This window comes from Phocoena sinus, chromosome 3, assembly GCF_008692025.1.
Source record: "Phocoena sinus isolate mPhoSin1 chromosome 3, mPhoSin1.pri, whole genome shotgun sequence".
In the NCBI taxonomy this organism is placed as follows: domain Eukaryota; kingdom Metazoa; phylum Chordata; class Mammalia; order Artiodactyla; family Phocoenidae; genus Phocoena; species Phocoena sinus.
In genome coordinates, this window is record NC_045765.1 from 4,686,377 (window position 1) to 4,706,345 (window position 19,969).

A 19,969-nucleotide genomic window follows, 5' to 3' on the forward strand; every position below is an offset into this window, starting at 1 on the left:
GGATTTATTCTGCGTCTCTGAACCAGTTTAGTCTGTTTACAGTCTCGCCCATCCTGGGCTGAGAGTTGTTTTCTTGCCCTCTCTGGCCTTGCTAAATGCTCCTTCTGGAACATTCCCCAGAGAGCCGGAGGAAAGCACTGCTGCCCTCCCTTCCTGGGCTCGTGTGGCCCATGTCTGGCCAGGCTGGCTGTGCCAGGGCCAGGGGAGTGTGGGAGGGAGGGCTTCGTCCTCCAAGGCCACTGGAGTGGGCGGCAGGGCAAAGGCTGGAGCGTGGATTGCGGCCCACAACGGGCACGTTCAGTGTGTTTATTGCAACGGGAAACGAGAACGGGCTCGGAAGGCTGGTGTCTTTACCGTCATTTATATTCCTCCTCGCGGAATCCGGCAAAGGACTAGACAGAGCGTAAGGCAGAAACGTGGAAGAAAAGGCAGCCGTCACAATCCGGGAGCCGTGAGCTTGAACGTCTCCCAGGAAAGGAGATGCAGCTTTAAAGACATTCCTTCTGTCTGAGTTCATCTGAGTCTGCAACTTTAAGACCACACGCACGTTGTGATCATGACGGGCTTTTGGTATCTTAAAATGAGATTTCTCTTCCTTCCCTGCTGCTCTCCCTGGGCACCTGCGGGCGCCAGGGATGCACAGCGCTCCCGCTTGTCGAGAAGTAGGGTTTTTAAAGGCCTCGTGAGTTTACATTAGTACCCTCTGCATGAATGAGAAAACAACATGGGGGACTGAATATACTGCGATATACACATTCATAAGGAATGTTCTATTAACAATTAGAGCACAAAACTATTCGTATGAACATATTTCCAAAAGGAGAAATTATTGCATTTGAGAAGCCGATGCTTCTTAGACCAGAGGTTTGTCTTTCTTCTTTGCAGCTGCTTCGGGAGCGGAACTCTGGCACAGGGCTTACTGGTGCAACACGTTACAAGGGACACAGATCTGGAGAGTTTCAAGGTCAGGGGTGGGACAGCCCTTGGGATTTGTTTGTCCCCAGAGAAGAGTTTGGACCCGGAGCAGTTCCAGATGGGACCTGCCGGGTTCACAGTGCTCTGGGATTGCTACTTCAAAGGCAGACGTTCTGGAAGGTTCTGTGGAGCGGGGCTCAGGCACGGCTGCTCGTGCACAGACTTGGCAAGATGGCTGCCCTCTGAAGGCGCGGCGGAGACCCTGACCTCCCGGCCCCCTTGGAACAAACTCATTCCAGACCTCACAGTTTAACTTGACGTTGGCTGTGAACCTGGACAGATTCACAGTCCTTCTGGTTGCTCATCAAGCTCCTGGCTTTGATTTTGAAAGGCCCCGCCCCCACCACGAGCGGGCCTGCTTCCGTGGCATGTTCTTTGAGCCACGTGGGGCCGTGGGATGCGCGCCGTCCGGGGACGCCATTGGCGGCTGCTTCTGATCCCTCCGGGGTCTAGAGACGGGGTGCCTGGCGGCCGGCAGGGCAGGAGGCCACGGGGCGAGGACCGAGATGGCCTCTCCCCACCGCAGGGCCTGAGGGGGACTGCGGGGACCTGGCCAGCTTGGCGCTGCCCGACGGCTGCGGGACATCCCTTCCTCCCCGGGACCAGCTGGAGTTTTTTCAAATCAGGGTGAAAATCTGAACGAGCTGGCAGGGGGAGATGCCCAAAGTGGAGGTAGCGACTCGCTCAGCACGGCCCCTTCCAGCTCTGGAGGCGGATGTTTGCAGTGGGGGAAGGAACATTCAGAAGAAGGAAAAGGGGTCTGGGCGCCCCATCTGGGCTTCGGTCGCGGTCGCAACGGTTTTCCTCTTGACGGAGAGTGTGTCCTTTAAGGGCGCCCTGGCCTGGAGGCCCCAGCACTCAGAGTAAAGGTCACTTCATCCAGGAGGCACTACCACGGCGGAGCTCTGGGACCTGGAGCCGGGGCAGCGCGGCCCAGCTAGACGCCCTGCAGCGGGTGGTTGGGGTCGCTGCGCTCCCGCTTCACCAGGGGCTCGCCCCGGCCTCGGGCCTCCGAGCGGGCCTCGCTGCCTCCACGGTCCTCGCTGATGTCATCTGTGGAGGCGGGGTGGGGCGCGGGGCACATCTTCAGGGGGCGCGAAGGGGCCAGGGCAGGGCACTGCCTTAGCCTGGGCCTGGGTTGACCCAGTCAACCTGGAGGCCTTCCTCCCCACGACCAATGCCCACGTGCCTGGGCTGTGCTCCCGGCAGCGTCGCCCTTGACGGTTGGGCCCCCCTACCTCCACGGGGCAGGGGATGGGCCCCCGGGGAGGGTGCTCTCTGGCCCGCCTGCCCTGCTCCCCCTCTGGACGTGGCCGCAGGAGGCCCTCACCCCGCCAGCCCCAGCACCGGCACCAGTCCTGTCCGTGGCCCTGCGCTGAGGGGCCTGGTGTGCAGGGAACCAGGGAGAGGAGTAAGCGTAATCCAGTAGGAGGGGCAGGGCCTCTGCTCTGAGCCCCCAGTGTCTCCGCCCCAGGGGCCGCCCTGATCGCCACCAGGCCCAGGACAGGAGGGAAAGCCCAGACACACCCACCTTTGTCGAGCAGTGTCAGCGACAGGGAGGCAAGATCGTTGAACTGAAAGAGAGAAGCCCGGAGTGAGGGCCCTCTGCAGAGCAGGTGCCGGGGAAGGCTAGCAATGTCCTCGTCCACAGAGGAATCGGGCTTTCGCTTTGTAAGTGAGAGGGCTTCTGCCGTGAGAAGTGGCCCTGAGGCTGCTGGGTGTCTGGATGTGGCCCCTCTAACACTTTCGAGGACCCTGCCTGGGAGCCACTGGAGGGCTGTGGCCTCTGAGTGGTCAGTGAAGGAAAAGCTGCTGTTTATCACGGGCTTATCACGTACTAAAAGCTCTACAAGTGTCGCCTCATTTCTTCCTTGAAACAACCCTGTCATGACCCAGCAATTCTGCTCCTCGGTCTATACCCCAAAGAATGGAAACAGGTGTTCAAACAAAATGTGTACATGAATGCTCACAGCAGCACGATTCACACCAGCCAAAAGGTGGAAACAGCCCATCTATCAACAGGTGATGGATCAGCAAGATGGTGCACATCCATGCAATCAAACAGTATTTGGCCAGAAGAAGGACAGAAGCACCGATGCTCGCTACCACGTGGACGGACCTCGAGAACACGATGTTCAGTGAGAGAAGCCAGACACAGAAGGACACACAGGGTGTGATTCCATTGATGGGAAACGTCCAGAACAGGCTGATCCACAGACACAGAGAGTGGATTCACGGTTGCCGGGGGCTGGGGGGGTTTACTGCCAAGGGGGTGGGGTTTTCTTTTGGGGTGATGGAATGTTCTAGAACAAGATATGGTGGTTTCACAACGCTGTGACTGTACTAAATGCCACTGAATTGTTTCCTCTGAGATGGTTAAAAAGGTAAATTTTACTTTCTGTGTATTTTACCTCAATGAGGCGGAAATCCTGCCCGGGCCACGCGAGTAGGGGACAGAGGAGCCAGGGTCCGTCCTGCTGGGGCAGGCGAGCTTTTTCCCACCCGCCGCCCACCCCCACGAGTGTGTTCTCTCGGGCCCCGAGGCCGGCCCTCTCATCCCGGGGGCGCTCACCTCTCCCATCACGGCAATGGGCGTCTCCCCAGTGGCCTCGGCAACGCGGTGCTCCACCAGGTAGAACATGTACTCGTCGTAGAGCAGCCGGATGAGGTGGAAGGAGCCGAAGCTGGCGGCGCTGCGCAGCGTGAGGTCGCGGATCACCATGGAGCTGAGGCGGCAGACACGGGCTGGCACCTCCGGGACGCCAGGCTCCCCTCCAGCCCCGAGCTGGCCTGCGAGGGGCCTGCCAGCCTCCCAGACCACCCCGCGGCCTTTCCCATCCTTCCCATCCTTAGCCAGCAGTTTTAGGCGCCTAAAAACGAGATTCCAGTTCAGGGCACCTTTGCCTCTTTCATCCAAAGCAGGGGTTGGCAGACTGCGGCCCAAGCCAGACCAGATCCAGCCTGCCAGCCAGGAATGGTTTTTACAGTTTTGAATGATTGGCAAAAAAAGTCAAAAGAATTGTATTTCACGACACATGGAATGTACCTGAAATTCACACTGCAGCATCCATTAATAAAGTTTTATTGGCTGTGCCTCTCGTTGATGTGCTGTGTGCCTGGAAAACTTTATCCCTCAAAAAGATCTACTATCTGATTCTTTCCAGAGAAAGCGAGCGCCGACCTAAAGGAGTTATTAAACGTGGTCCCCGACCAAAAACCCTGGCCTATACGTGCACTGCCACGTGGCCCCAAACACCTGGACACTCCAGCTCAGAACTCACCTACTCTCAGTGACGTCTAATTGCTGTGGTACCCAGAAAAGAAACAGGAAGGGACAAGACAGGAGAGGAACCACGCGGCGTCGCCCGGGGGTGGCCCTGCCTCCCTGGAGTCCAAGCATCCAGGACCCGGCGAGATCTGTCAGAGCACCCAAGCTGCAGCCATCAAATCATTTCCTTCTGTGTAAACAACTCTCCCCCTGCTCCTGTCCGGGGAGCCTGTTAACGACTTTGGCTTTCAAAGCGATGTTTGCTCAAAGAATCTTTTTATTTACTTATTTTTGGCTGCGTTGGGTCTTCGTTGCAGTCGGTGCGCAGGCTTCTCACTGAGGTGGCGTCTCTTGCTGCGGAGCACGGGCTCTAGGCGCGCGGGCTCAGTAGTTGTGGCGCACGGGCTTAGCTGCTCTGCGGCATGTGGGATCTTCCCGGAGCAGGGCTTGAACCCGTGTCCCCTGCATTGGCAGGTGGATTCTTAACCGCTGTGCCACCAGGGAGGTCCCTCAAAGAGTCTTTTGAAGATTTAACGAGCCTCAGTTTCTCTTTTAACAGGTTGAAACTGCTGCTGCTTGCGTGGTAGCAATGGGGCATGCGGGCAAGTCAGCGAAGACAGCCGACAACACATCAGTTTACTTGATTCTTCTTGAATCTTCCCCAGGCCAGTGTGCAGACACGCTCTGACGGCACTTCGGTTCAGCGGTGGAAAAGGAGAGCTGGCTCCAGCCGGCTGTGGCTTCGAGATGCCCTGGAAGGGCAACCAAGGAGGGGACCCGGGTGGTGCCTGCCTGTGTCCAGATGAGCACTTTAGGAAGCAAAGGTTACCTGAAGAACGTTCACAAAGAATGAAGACGAAGGCCGCCCAGGTGGGCACAGGGAACAGGCTCGGGGTTCGGGATGTGTTTTCTGCTCAGAAGCTCCTTTGGCTCCGTATGGCTGACCCCCTAAAGGTAAGCGAGTGAACACAGACCACGGGTCCCTGGGAAGGGGCCCCCCCTCACCCCTCACCCCCTCCCACCCTCCCTTCCCCATGCCTGGAAGCGGTGCTTGGTTTTCATGCTGCCGCCGATAACACAGGCTTGGAACGAAGCTGCTTGCACTTCAAAGTGTTAAGATATGGTCTGTGCTGCTGCCGCTCTAACAGGAGACCCCAGGCCCGAATGCTTCGAGTCACCCTCCCACTCTGCCCACCCGGAGGGGTACCCGGCACCCTTCCGTGAAGGACCCCCTGGGTCGGGCGCTGGTACCCGGCAGCCCCCAAGCCTCAGTGTCTGGTTTGAAGCTTTGGATCGAGAGGCTTTTCTGAACCATCTCCATGGTCACCTTGGTATGTTTTGGGTTTTCCAAACGGGCTCGCAACTTTCTGCAGTGGGAACACCAGTGGCCGTCAGCTTACCCAGCCCCTGCCCACCGCTGTCCATTTGCTGGTGGACGCTACAGAGGCAAGTCCGTTAAACTCAACAAGCTGGAGTCAGGTGCGGCCTCCGTCGTTACAGAGAAAAGCAGCCCCCTCTCACGGAGGCCGCAGCCACTTGCAAGCCTCAGCTGGGTTCGCATCTCTGCGGTGTAAGTCATGGGGTCACCCTGCCAGTCCTGATTCCTCAGGTCACGACTTCCGGCCACGGGGGTGGGGGGCTGAGTCCCCACCGGCTCTCTCTGCAGCCACCGACTCTGACTCCATTCACCCCCATCACCCCAGTGTTGCTTTATCGCACTTTCGGACTAAATCCTGTTCCCTCTGTGGCGATGGGGTGTAAGTCCACAGCTGAGCCACGTGGCCAGTCAGGCTCACGGTCCACGGCTGAGCCACGTGGCCAGTCAGGCTCACGGTCCACGGCTGAGCCACGTGGCCAGTCAGGCTCACGGTCCACAGCTGAGCCACGTGGCCAGTCAGGCTCACGGTCCACAGCTGAGCCACGTGGCCAGTCAGGCTCACGGTCCACAGCTGAGCCACGTGGCCAGTCAGGCTCACGGTCCACAGCTGAGCCACGTGGCCAGTCAGGCTTACGGTCCACAGCTGAGCCATGTGGTCAGTCAGGCTTACGGTCCACAGCTGAGCCACGTGGCCAGTCAGGCTTACGGTCCACAGCTGAGCCACGTGGCCAGTCAGGCTTACGTTTCCTTTCCTGTTCATTCATCACTCAACATCCGGATGCTGAGAAGCAGCAGTGAACAAGGGCGATGCCCCAGCTCTTGAGGAGACACGGGTGATTTTCAAGGAGACAGGCAACGGACAAGCAAACAGAGAACGGGGTGACGGGCAATGGAAGAAAATCCAGGCACAGGGGACAGAGGGCGAGAAGGGGAACGCTATTTCACTCGGGAGGTCTGCAGGCTTCTCTGAGGATGATCGGGCCACAGGGCTCCCTGGGGAACGATGCTCCAGGCAGGGGAGGGCGGTGCAGAGGCCCCGAGGCCAGCAGGCCAGGGCGGAGCATGAGGACGGCGATGGGAACAGGGAGTGACCGGGCCGGCAGCCGGCCGAGGGGTCGGGAAACGCTCCGATAAGAGCCAGACAGTCAATAGTCTTCTGCCCGTCACTGCTCGACCGCTGCTGAGGATCTGTAAACGAGTGGGCCTGGCCTCGCGCCGATAGCATTTATCTGCACAGCCAGGTGGACAGCAACCTGAGCCCTGGGCCGCAGCCGGCTGGCGGGCCGTCCTGCACGGCCCGTCCTGCACGGCCTGCAGGCAGAGAACAGCTGATGGCCTCCGTTGAACAAAACGCTCCATTTCCACGTGTTTATCACTGAGTGGGACTGGAACTCCACCGGAGGGCTTCTCTGGGTGAGCGCAGCCCAGGTTTTCTGGGTTCGCCCAGGTGAGAGGTGCAGCGTGGGAACAGCTTTCCCGCGCCATCCTGACTACACCGCTCCCCGGCCTCCTGGGCCCTGCGTGGCCGCACACAAGTCTGATGCTGCTCTGGTTCCTGGCCTGCGGTGTGACCCGCTGTTTTCTCCCTGGACACCTTTACGATCCTTTCTTATCCTAGGTGTCTGAACGTCACAGTGAGGCTGGGAAGCTCATCCACTGGGTGGGGAACCCGGCAGCTCTCGGAAACTTGAGCCCTTAGTTATTATTTTCTTTTCCTCCATTTTCTCTCTCTTAAAAAAAAAATTCCTATCAGCTGGCTAGTAAACTGCCGGGATTGATCCTTTCATGTCTTTTTCCTTCTCTCTTGGTTTCCTCGCATGGGTTCTCTTTCTCACGTTTCTTTCTCCATATGTTTTTCTCTCTCACGTTTACTTTCCGTGACGGTTAGTTTTCTGTGTCAGTGATGGGCAGTGATTCAGTCAAACGTTAGTCTAGGCATCGCCATGGTTCCCGTCCACCATCCCTCGACTTGAGGTGGAGAAGCTCAGCCTCCACACTGGGGGTGGGCCTCACCTAGTCAGCAGAGGGGCCTTGGGAGCAAAACCGAGGTTTCCCTGAGGAGGAAGGGGTCCCCGCCTGCGGACGGCGGCATCTTCTCCCCCCACTTGAGCGTCCAGCCCGTCAGTCCCTGCTACGGACTTCGGACGTGCTGGCCCCGCGATCACGCCTGCCCGTTCCCTGAAATAAATCTCCTTACATTCACACACACACACACACACACACACACACACACACCTAATTCACTATAATACAGTTACATACATCGTTTTAAAACATGTCCACCTAACCCTCGCCCAGGACCATCTTGTGGGGAGCCGACGCCCGTCCCTGCCCCCTGCTTGTACTTGGCAGTGAGGGGATAAAGGATCATGTCGCATCCTGTTTTCATCCTGTTGCTGTCCTAGCCGGCCCCTTGCACCACGATTCCCCACCTGGTTCTCATCTCCCACCTGCCACCACCTGCGCTCCTGTTCTCTCTAGATTCTTCCTTTACCTCACTCCGTGGGGATGCTCTAGGGGCAGAAACAAAGGCTCGTGCTTGAGCTGCCGTGTCTCTCCAGCAGGCGGGCCCAAGATGATGGTTTCTGTCTGCAGAAGCCCTTGTAACCCAGTTTTAGGCCCCAGGGGGCTCTGGGCCTGCCCCGGGAGCCCCCAGGAGTGAGGCCCACAGGCTGGTCTGCGTCTCTGGGCCTTGGCCTCCCTCCCAGGCCTGGAGCTCTCTGGGAGATCAAGGGCACACCTACCTGTAGAAGGACCATTTCAGCAGGAACTGCCGCGCAGCCTTTGGGAAGCTGGGGCTGCCCGCGTGCTGCTTCAGGACCTGGGTGACTACGTTGTCCAGCCAGCTGGCCCACTGGTCCAGGGAGCTCTGCTGCTGCAGGGTCAGCTTGAAGTCCTGCTCCAGACGCTGCACCACGCCCTCCTCGCACTGGCACACCCACGAGGCCTGCTCCTGTAGGGCGCGGGCAGGCAAGGGCCGGGTCAGGACGGAGGGACAGCGACATCTCCCGGGCGCGGCCCTAGGCCAGACACACACAAGCACGGACACCTGCTGCTCTCGACCTTTTCCAACTGTGAGCTCGGCACCCGCTTCATGGGGCAGAGACGGATGGCCATCCAGAGGGAACCTGCCTGGCTTCCAAGGGCCTAAATCCAGGCTCCCTGCATCCTAGGCCCAGGCTGTACCACGTCTTCGCGTTGCGTTATTTCTAAGTGGCCACTCCTCTGTGTGCGTGTTCCTGTTTATTCGGTGGATAAACTCAGGGCCTACACTAGACGTAAACACAGCAGCAGGACTCCCCTGATGGCGGCTGCGCTTTCCTAAGCCCAGAGGAGAGAGCCGTGAACATGGCAGTGGGAAGGCAAATTTTTTTTTTTGCTTGCGGTACGCGGGCCTCTCACTGCTGTGGCCTCTCCCGTTGCGGAGCACAGGCTCCGGACGCGCAGGCTCAGCGGCCATGGCTCACGGGCCCAGCCGCTCCGCGGCATGTGGGATCTTCCCGGACCGGGGCACGAACCCACGTCCCCCGCATCGGCAGGCGGACTCTCAACCACTGCGCCACCAGGGAAGCCCCAGAAGGCAAATTTTAATGAAAATGGGCCAAGGCGTCATCCCAGAGCCTGGAGGCCAGGGGGATGATCACGCAGTGGAGCCCGGGTGTCCCCGAGGACTGTGGGTGCCTCAACCCCGACCCTTTTCATGCAACAGAAGCATGGGCCGGGCCCGGGTGCGGGGCCGGTCTTGCGGTAGGCTGCGTTTGGTGGGTCTGCGCATTTTTCTAGCGGGCGGAAGCCGGGTCCACGCGCCCCGGTCCCAGGCCACGGGGAGGCGCGCAGGACAGTCACCTGCACGTTGGCGAAGTCCACGCGGTTGAGGTCGCTCAGCATCTGGCTGATCTGCGCCGTGTTCTGCAGCACTGCCCGGGCCGCCTGCGCCAGGTGGTTGAGCGACGTGTAGCGCCGCAGGGTCTGTGCGAAGGCGCCGACCACTCCGACCTGGGGCCCGGGAAGGTGTGAGGCTAAGCCTGTCTGTCTCTCTCTTCTCAGGGGCGTGGCGGCGGAGGGACCAGGAGAGAGCTGTTCTGGCAGGGGAGAGGGACCCGTCCTCCGGACAGTCTCAGAGACCCCCAAATTGAGAATCAGTGAGGGACACGGGCGTCACCAACGCACGGAGTGGCATCTACAGCGGACGCCACGGCACAGGTGAGTTAGAATTCAGCACAGCGTGGCCAGGCCCTGGCTTCTAGGATTCCTCTGGCTCTCTGGGAGGGACAGTAAAAATACCGATTCCCAGGCACCACTGGATCAGACGTTGCGAGGTGTGGCCTGGAAATCCGCACTTTTGAACAGCTACCCAGGCGATTCCTGCTTGTGGGGAGCAGGCAGGCGGGATGCCCAGATCTGGCCCCGCCTGTCTGAGGCCGTAAGAACGCTCTCGGGAAGGGAATGGGATCGCCTCTTTTCCACAGGTAGGCCTGATGGCCATGTTTTACATGCTGATCTGTGGCTGAGACGCTAGCAGTAAGGGTGACCACAAAGAGGTTAAATCCCCCTCCTATGACGAGCAGAGCAACACTCGATCTGCTCTGAATCCACCCAAAAGTATCACAGCAAAGACATCTTCTGTCAGGCACTCCCAGTCAGCACCTGTCCTCCACCAGCAGCAGCCCAGCCCTGGGCCTTCCTGGAAGGACCACTTACCCTCAGGACACACAGCAGCAGCCCCCTTTCTCTGGGGCCCAGCGGTCCTCCAGTTCCCTGGGGGCAGAGGAACAGGAGCCCCCTCCCTTCACAGCACAGCGGGGCCCGAGGGGGCCCCAGGCTGTAGCCTCTGCCCTCCCCCCCCACCACCCCGCAGCGTGGTCTGGAGGCCCAAACCCCAACCCCGACCGTTACCTTGGTCTGGATGACCTGCTGTGGGAAGTCGCTCATGGCGTTCGTCAACCAGCCTTCCAAGCTCTTGGCAAAATTGCGGATGGCCTGGGTCAGGGTACCTGGGGGACACAAGTATTAACGGTGAGAAAGGCAGTCTTGCCCGTCAGAATCAGCTCACGTGTAAGAGGTGCACATGCCGTGGAAATGACCACCCACCGAGAACAAGCAACACAGAGGAGAAGAGATGGATGGTGAGAATTTAGGGCACTTAGTGACGGAGATGCTGAGTAGGAACTGGGGCCAGCGCCGTTGATCTCTGCTCATCTACCTGTCTATGCTGGCAGTTCTCACCTGGGGTGATCCTGACCCCGGGGGACACTGGGCCATGTTTGGGGACATCATGGTTGTCACACTGGGGCGGCTTCTGGCATAGAGGGGATGGGGCCACAGTGCCCAGGATCGCCCCCCGGGGACGGACCCACCCCGATGTCACTGGGCTGAGTGGAGGGGGGAGACCCTGATATACACACGTGCATGTAAACATATTCTACCAACTTCCAAATTTATTTTCAGATGGCTTGCAATAAGAAATACATTTTTTTGAAAAAAGAAAACCACCCCTAGTGTTATAAAAGGAAATATACCCCAATCTCAAACCTTAATACACAGAGACTCTAAAAGCACACTACACTGAACAGTTTCCAGGCTGGCAAGGCCAAAGGAGAACTGCAACGGTTTTGCTGTTTCCCATTTTCTGGCAAAAAAAAAGCAGCAGACCAGGTCATCAAAAAGATGGAGGTTCCCCAGCGCTAACAGGCATGGATGTTAACAGGCAGCCGTTCGGGAAGAGCGAGGCTCAGCGCCCGGCCTCCTCGCCCTCACGAGGTCGGGACTCGCGTCCTGGGGGCCCGAGGGACAGCCCCTATGTAGGGGGCCTGCAGGCGGGCGCCCCCTGGTGGCGGGTGTTGTCACCACCTCCGGAGGCCACAAGGGCGGGTGGCGGCAGAGGCCCTGGGAGGGTCCCCACGGCCCGCATCAGCCCCAGACGGGTGTAGCCATCAAGGGCCACCATCTCCTTTTCTCTCCCTTCCTCAGTCAAGGCCGCTGGAATCTGGAGAAGGTCTGAAGAATCCACCCCTTCATGCTGCAGACTCACAGTGCTGGGAGGAAGCCGAGCTCAGCGTCAGATCAGCTGGGGGGGAAGTGGGTTAGAACCCGACTCAGCCCCCGCCCCCCGAGGCTGTCCCGCGACCTCGGTTGGCCTCCACTCTGGGAGTCTCCTCTGGGGAGGTCGCGGGCAGGGGTGTGGGGAGGGGCGCTTACTGGGCACGGGCCGCAGCACGTCTGGGATGAGGATCTCCACCAGCGCCTGGTACAGGATGTGGTCGCAGGTCCTCATCCACCTGAGCACGGGGTCGCACTTGCACAAAGATACCAGCTTGTCCTTGGGGAGGACGGCGCCCTCCGGCTCCTCGTCGCTGTGGGGGACGGGGTCACGGGGGACACAGGTGAGCCGTCAGCCCGGGGCCTGCTCTCGCAGGATAAGCCGAGTGAGGCTGCAGGACCACCTGGGGCAGGCAAGCTCCCTGCCCCGTGGTCACCCCTGAGATCCACGCCGAACAAAGGGAAATGCCATACGAGTCGCACACCAAGTCAGAGGAAAGACCACACGTGCGTGAGGGGGTCTGAGTGCTGATTCTTGAAAAGCTGGTGCATTTGTGGGTGTCAGCAGGAGACGGTCTGCAGGGCAAACCCAGGCCCCGTGAAACTGAGGCCTGTCTGGGGGCTGACGGGCAGTACCTGGTAGGTAGAGAGGCAGGGCCGTCGCTGGAGGAGGCTTTAGAATTCCAGAAGGAAAGCCACAGCTTCTCAACGTAGTGGAACTGGAGGTTCATCACGACATCTAAAGTGGCCTAGGAATAAACACGGCTGGATAAACACTCCGCTGTACTCACACCATGTGACTGCCAAGCAGTCACATGTGCCAAGCAAGCGGCCGGGATACGGGCTGCGGCGGGGTCTTTCCAAACCCAGACAGACCACGAGAGGGGATGGGAGTGAACGAAGGAAGATTCCATCCACCCCTTGGCCAGAGGGGGGGGGGGCCAGTCCTGTCCGCTCCTTGTCACCGGCGGGGACACCCAGTGATGCTCTGGCGCTGGCCTCGCGCAGCTGACCGAGGCGCCCACCGGAGCCCCCAGGGCCTGGGCTCGGGGTTCAGGGGGCAGTCACCTCGCAGTGCCGCCGGTAGGCCAGCTGAAGGGCCTTGATGTCGTGCAGCGTGATATTCTCCTGCAGCAGGACACTGCCCAGGTCGGGCGCCGGGAACTCCGGGAAGACGTGGGACACATCTGTGGTGGGGTGGGGGGGGGAACGCGGGGGCAGGTCAGCAGGGCTGGGGACACCGGCCGTACGTGTTGGTGACCCCATGCCAGCCCTGGCTCCTCTCACACCACACAACCCTTAAGCTTTGGTTTTCCCAGGTGCAGGGAGGGGACAACATCGTCAGCTCCTGGTGACGCACAAAGCACAGGGCCTGGGCCTAGCACACATCGTGCACTCCATCCCCCCAGCGTTGGGGGCGCCCAGGTGGGTGACAGCGTCTCCAGAAGACCCAACAGGGGAGGGTTCAGTCGGGGCTCAAAGATACACTAAAGTACACGGAGGCCACCCACGTCTTTAGCGTATCCCGTCACTCCGGGGCAGGGACGGTGCCAGCTGGGGAGGGACTCTCCCAGGGAGGGGCCCGGCTCAGCTGAAAGTACATCCAGTCTTCTTTCCGACGGGCATTTCATTTTACTTATTTTCTTTCAGTTTAGTACATTTTATATTTTAATTTTTGGGCCGAGCCACGCGGCTTGTGGGACCTTAGTTCCCCGATCAGGGATCGAACCCGTACCTCCTGCCGTGGAAGCACGGAGTCCTAACCACTGGACCGCCAGGGAAGTCCCCTTATTTACTTATTTTTATGATGGTCACTTTAATCCATTATTTTTGGATTAATATCCATTAATTTGGGAGGAACATGCTGATTATTCTAAAGTCTCAGGGATTCCACAAAGAGGGTTTATCTAGAACTTTCTATGTAATTGAAAAGGTGATATACAAGAAAACTGTCTAAAGTATCCCTGTAGATGCTGCTGGTGCCGAAACCCAGCCCCAGCGGTGTCGAGTGGCCCCAGAGCCTTGCCAGCAGGCCCTGTGCCGGGGTGGGGGGCTCACCGATGTACTGCTGGTGGTGTTGGCTCTGGGCAGCCATGGCCTGCTCAGGTGTGCTGTGCAGGCTGCCGTGCGAGCCGCTCTCCCCAAGGCTGTCCGTCTTCTGGGCTGGCCGGTACCTGGGCAGGGAACACGTGTGCCACTGTGAGGCCCTAACAGCACTGCCCAGAAGGGGCCCAAGGAGTGGAGGACGGAGCAGGATTTGGTTTGGGGTGTGTGTGTAATTTTCTAAAACTAGTGGTCAAATAGAAAACACAAAATTTACCATTAAAATGGTACTTTTAAGGGCACAGCTCAGTGGCATTAAATACATTCACATTGTCGGGCAACCATCCCCACCATCATCTCCAGAACTTTCTCATCTTCCCAAACTGAAACTCTGTCCCCATGAAACACGGACCCCCCCCTTCCCCTCCCCCGGCCCCCACCATTTACTTCCTGTCTCTATGGATGTGACTCCTCCAGGGACCTCACATAAGTGGAATCAGACAGTATTTGTCCTTTTGTGTCTGGCTTATTTCACTGAGCATCACGTCCTCTGGGTTCATCCATGTTGTAGTGTGTGTCAGAATCTCCTTCCTTTTGAAGGCTCAATACCACTCCACTGTATGGATGGACCACATTTGTTTATCCACTCATCTGCTGATGGACACCCGGGTTGCTATTACGTGTATATATTCTAACACTTCTCTCTTAGAAGACAAGTGAACTTCTTTACATAGAGTCCCAAACGTCTTACTATTACGTGATCTCAAAGCACATTCTGAGACTTTTGTTTTGCCCTGAGCTAGAAAGCAGTGGACAGCCTGTCCGGGCAGCAAACTGAGAAACGTAACCAAGAAGGGCTTCCTGGGATGACTTGCTTGAGCCCTGAGGGATGCGCATGCCAGGTGGGATGGGTGCGAGGGACCCAGCCTGAGCTGGGAGTGCCTTTCCTTGTGGGATGTAGGGCCAGGCTCACCGGGAGGAGGGAGGATGCCGCTCAGAGGTATGTGGACCACCTGACTTTGTGGGGGTGGGTGGCTCTAAGTGTCAGTGGCACAAGCCTGTGTCCCGAACCCCACAACGGAAGCTACAGAGTCCTTGTCTGTGGACGATCAGGTACAGGATGGACTCCTGGTCCCAGGGAATGTTCCAGGCTCTCTCCTGGGACCTCCAACTCCCGTGATCGGCCATGTGGTTGGGAGTCACTGGGACCCCTTAGAGCAGCTAAAATGGGGTGTCAGCCACGCAGCTCAGCTGAGGCACGAAGGTGCCACGTGGAACAGAGTGGGGTGCATCCCTGCCCTGGAGCAGAATGGACCCTGGAGAGGGGCCAGGGACAGAGGCGGGCAGAGGGGTGAGTGGAAGGGGCCAGGGAGCTGGTATTTGAGTGGGGCCCTGAACGGGGCGTCTCCAACTAGGGCTGCAGAGCACCATTTCTGCCCCTTGTTTTGAAAATAAAGTTTGATGGCCACATGGCCACACCCGTTGCTTTAACCTGGTCTGTGGAGGCTTTCACGCTACACGGGCAGAGCTGAAGGGTCTCCACAGATAGTGTCTGCCTGCGAAGCTGAAGATATGTGCTCTCTGGCCCTTTACAGAAAAAGTGTGCTGACCCCTGCCTTAAAAGATGAGTAGGTCTGTGAGGCAGAGAACATTCCAGAAAATGACCAGGCCTTTCCAGCCATCAGATCCAAAGGTCAGGAGGAAGCAGCAACTTAAGTGTATAAGCTTCTTTCTCCTGGCTTCTGGGGTTATGTTCAGTGTTCTCTCTCTTTCTTTGACGACAGAGAGGAAAAATCAAAGATCTGTGATTCTAACTCTATGGCATTCAGGAAAAGGCAAAAACTACGGAGCCAGTAATAAAAGATCGGCGCTTGCCGGAGGTTGGCGGGGAGGAGGGACCAACAGGAGGAACAGGGAGCGTTTTTAGGGCAGTGAAACTACTCTGTACCATCCTCTAATAGTGGATACAGGTCATTGCACCTTTGTCCAGAGCTACAGAGTGTACGACACAGAGAGTGAACCCTAATGTCGGCTATGGACTTCGGGTGACAAGAACGGGTCTATGTGGGTTCATCAACTGTAACAGAGGCACAACACTGGAGGCCGGGGTGTGGGGGGGGGCACATGGGAAATCTCTGCACCTTCCACTCACTTCTGTTGTGACCCTGAAACTGCCCGCGTCCTGCTGGCCTCACTCCATGCCAGGTGCAAGTGAAAGGCAGGGCTCTCCCAGGACGCCGAGATGGGGGCGAACGTGAACTGGTTTTCTGCACTCCACGCATGTTTCATCCATTTCCAGGTTGTGGCCAGTGGTCGAGAAACCCCTCTCCCTCCGTTCCTGCTAGTGAAACCTCTCAGTGGGCTGGCTGATCCTTAGGCCGGCCGGCAGCTCACCCACCTGGGCTTCTGATGCACAGGCTGCTGCCGCATGGCCATGTACTGCGTGTCCTCCTGCAGCCGGTTCAGGGGCGAGTCTGGCTTCAGACGGATCCCGTAGTAATGATACTTGGAGTTGCCCCTAGGAACCAAACATCTGGGGTCAGCTCTCTTTGCAGATGTCCTGAACCGCAAGACAGGGCTCTTCCCCCGCCCTTCTCCCTGGGCTCTCGGGGCCAGTGTTCCCTGGACCGTGTGGGAAACGTTCATGGGCTGTCCCGTGGTCAGAGAGGTTCAGGAAATTCTGTAACGACTTCCCCCTCTGGGAGACTCCCCTCTTGTTTTTTAGTATGATGAAGGCTCTGAGAAGTCCTGCAGTAAAAAAGCCAGTTCAACTTTGTTTAACCCAGCATGGTCTAATAATAATAATAATAGCAATACTACTACTTATTATTATAATAAATAATAATACTTATTATTATAATAAATAATAATTACTATTATTAACTCTCCCCCCTTCCAATCATCTAATAACACGTTTTAGAAATGGTACAGTTTGGGAAACACTACCTTATTTTATTATGGGAGAAATGATGCTCAAAGGGTTTTAAGTAATTTCTTTAAGGAAACAGGTCAGAAGGGTCTCCTCTGGAGGGAAGGACAGACACGCGGCCTTGCAAACACCCTCAGCTCACGGGCCGCCATTTTCCCTGAGCTGGCAACACGGACAAGCCGGGGAGCCTGGGTCCTTCCCAGGTGAGGCGCGAGCTGAACTGGTGCTCGGAGGGAGAAAGCGGGGAGGATGAGCCCCAATTCTGAGGCCAGCATCTGGGACCCTCTGAAGGTGGAGGCCCCAGGAGCCATCTGGAAAGGCCCCCGGGCAGCGGTGGCCGTGTCCCCAGAGGTCATGGACTCCTCCTCCCTGCCCCCCTCTGGCTGCCCATGTTCTGTAAGGATGTCCTCCGTCAGGGATCCCAAGGTGGGAGAGAACCCTCCTGGCCCCGTCCTTTAAGACACCCAGCATGCCCGCTTCTGGGAGGGGGTGAGTGAACGCCGAGACCCACGTGTGTGCGCCTTTACCCAGGGCACGTGGCGAACCCGGCCGGCCACAGGTCAAAGCCATGCAAGATGATCTCACGTGTGGGCCAAGCCCCCCGCTTTGAACAGAGCGAGGCCGTCTCTTCCTAGTGGGAGGAGCCAAACGCTACTGCCGGGGTCGGGGGTGGAGGGAGAAAGATTCCCGCCCGTGAGGGTCCCCGGCCGCTGTCTGCCAAGAGCAGCCCACAGTGGATCGGTCCAGGCACAGCAAAAAGCATCAAGACATGGTAAATCCAACTCGACTAGACAATCCAGAGGCTGCTATTTAAAAAGCCTGCTATGGCCAGGACACGGAAGCAACCCAAGTGTCCATCAACAGATGAATGGATAAAGAAGATGTGGCACATATATACAATGGAATATCACTCAACCATAAAAAGAAACGAAACTGAACTATTTGTAGTGAGGTGGATGGACCTAGAGGCTGTCATACAGAGTGAAGTAAGTCAGAAACAGAAAAACAAATACTGTATGCTAACACATATATGGAATCTAAAAAAAAAGGTCATGAAGAACCTAGGGGCAGGACAGGAATAAAGATGCAGAGTAGAGAATGGACTTGAGGACACGGGGAGGGGGAAGGATAAGCTGGGACGAAGTGAGAGAGAGGCATGGACATATATACACTACCAAACGTAAAATAGATAGCTAGTGGGAAGCAGCCGCATAGCGCAGGGAGATCAGCTCGGTGCTTTGTGACCGCCTCGAGGGGTGGGATAGGGAGGGTGGGAGGGAGGGAGATACAAGAGGGAGGAGATATGGGGATATATGTATACGTGTAACTGATTCACTTTGTTATAAAGCAGAAACTAACACACCATTGAAAAGCAATTATACTCCAATAAAGATGTTAAACAATAAATAAATAAAATAAAAAGCCTGCTATGGAAAAATTCAAACGAAGGGAGAGAGCAGAGGTGAAGCGAAGGGAGAGAGCGGAGGTGAAGCCCGTGTCCCGTCACCAGGAGAGAAGCGATCACGGCCCACGGGTGGCCAGGCCGGGCCCAGGCTACCATCAATTCAGGGCAACTCCAGGTACACCCGGAGCCGCGGACGTCAGGACGTGCCAGGAGGGGGAGCCTCACGTTCTCCCGAAGCTCGATGTCTGTATAAGGGAAGAGGAGGGTGGGGGGCAGGTGCAAGGGCTGCCAGACACCCTCACCGACCCACCTGGTACCCAGCCGCCGCGTCCTCAAGCCCATGAACACGGAGCGGATCAGCTTCCCAAAGGAGGCCGCGTTCACGGGGTCCAGCTTGTGTTCCTGGCAGTGGCGAAGGTAGTGGTTGTAGAGCGAACTTCTGGGGAGACTCACGCCTTCTGCGGTTTCGTAATTATCCAAGAGCCACTGGAGCTGGATGGACAAGACAGGCCGGATGCTGACGTGGACGCACCGACAGCAACACACGCCTTCCGTCCTCAGACACGATGGGGCAACTCACCTCTACTGTCACCGATTCAGGTTCAATTTGGGGCACGTTCATTACTTAATAGCTTCTTTTCACTTGCTTACTTATGCCTTCGATTTCTAGCCAAGCTTTCAGGTTCCTTGACTTAATTTATAAAAACCTGCCCGTGATGGAGACTGAAACCCCCATAGGCCTCACACACCAAATGCTTCCTAAACCTACGGGGATGGAGCTGATCTGAGCACACGGGCAAGGAAGAGGAAGGAAAACCCCACGGCCCATCCGCACGGCGCCCCGTTAAGGTAATACCACCGCAGTCCCTGTACTCAGGACCGAGAGGAAAACAAACGGGAATCTGAATAAAAGACTGAAAGGTTCGTGTGCCAGGTTTTGTGCTCAGGCCAACGGCAGGGAAAAGGATCCAAGGCCGAAGTCGAGGCACCCAGAGGGCAGCACTGACTCAGAACTGTCCACACAGACAGCTCAGTTCCCACACCGAGGGAGGCTGAACCATCCCCCCCCCCGCCCACTTTGCACCCACTGCAGAGCGCCCCAAAGGCTGCGGTTTGATCCTGGCTTCGAGACTGTTCCCCAACGGAGGGAGGTCTGGATTTGGAAGAGTGAGCCCGGGAACGAGGCCAGAGGCAGGATCCCGCATCAGGATCGGGATGGGGCTCCCTGCTGCCGGGGCCCCTGTCCTCTGTGCTCCCACACCCTCTGTCCTTCTCCCTGGGAGATCGCCGCCCCACCCCCTTACCCCCAGCCCCCTCTGGTGCTCGGCCCTGCAAGCCAGGTCGTGGCCCCGCCCAGATTTATAAGCCCACAGGCTGCAAAGTCTGCTCGCGTCGCCCTTTTAGACACGTTTCGGAATGGTTTTAACATGCAAAGAGGTACAGAGAACAGACTCCTGAACGCCTGCTTCAACAATCACCACCTCAGGGCCCATTTTACTTCCTCTAAGCCCCACACACTGTCTCTGCCACTTTATCTTAGTTTAAACTCATTTTTAGTGGAGTATAGTTGCTTTACAATGTTTTTGTTTGTTTGTTCGTTTGGGGCCACGCCTCGCAGCATACAGAACTTCCCCGACCAGGGATCAAACCCATGTCTCCTGCAGCGGCAGCGCAGAGCCTTAACCACTGGACCGCCAGGGAGGCCCCCTCCCGCCATTTTAAAGTGAACCTGATGTGCCTTCGTTTCCTCCATGGGGCCTCCCCGCTCTAACATGGACCCGAGTGAGAGGCGGGTGGTGGGGTCAGCTGGTGCCAGGAATGCTAGAATAAGGAGAGTTTCAGAGGCAGGGGGTGGGCCTGGGCTGGATGTGCAGGATGAAGGTGGGGAAAAGGTCAAAGGTCCAGGTGAAGGGGCCCTGGGGGGCTGACAGA

General features: G+C 57.5%; 1 protein-coding gene across 9 annotated transcripts in view; it reads right to left on the reverse strand.

Annotated features, from left to right (window-relative positions):
• Nucleotides 1-749: 749 nt before the first annotated feature.
• RFX2 (regulatory factor X2) overlaps nt 750-19,969 on the reverse strand; it is a 98,353-nt gene continuing 79,133 nt past the window's right edge. For 5 of the 9 annotated variants that reach the window (XM_032627710.1, XM_032627715.1, XM_032627708.1 and 2 more), the window contains 13 exons: nt 18,348-18,529; nt 16,102-16,221; nt 13,719-13,834; nt 12,729-12,847; nt 12,297-12,409; nt 11,820-11,974; nt 10,518-10,615; nt 10,323-10,379; nt 9,468-9,617; nt 8,366-8,574; nt 3,548-3,701; nt 2,507-2,549; nt 750-2,028 (listed from right to left, as the gene is read on the reverse strand). In XM_032627710.1, coding sequence (XP_032483601.1) covers nt 1,913-2,028; nt 2,507-2,549; nt 3,548-3,701; nt 8,366-8,574; nt 9,468-9,617; nt 10,323-10,379; nt 10,518-10,615; nt 11,820-11,974; nt 12,297-12,409; nt 12,729-12,847; nt 13,719-13,834; nt 16,102-16,221; nt 18,348-18,529 — 1,632 coding nt within the window. In that variant the 3' untranslated portion in view covers nt 750-1,912. The remainder of the gene's footprint in view (nt 2,029-2,506; nt 2,550-3,547; nt 3,702-8,365; nt 8,575-9,467; nt 9,618-10,322; nt 10,380-10,517; nt 10,616-11,819; nt 11,975-12,296; nt 12,410-12,728; nt 12,848-13,718; nt 13,835-16,101; nt 16,222-18,347; nt 18,530-19,969) is intronic. The other 4 variants (XM_032627716.1, XM_032627714.1, XM_032627712.1 and 1 more) reach the window with 2 other exon arrangements.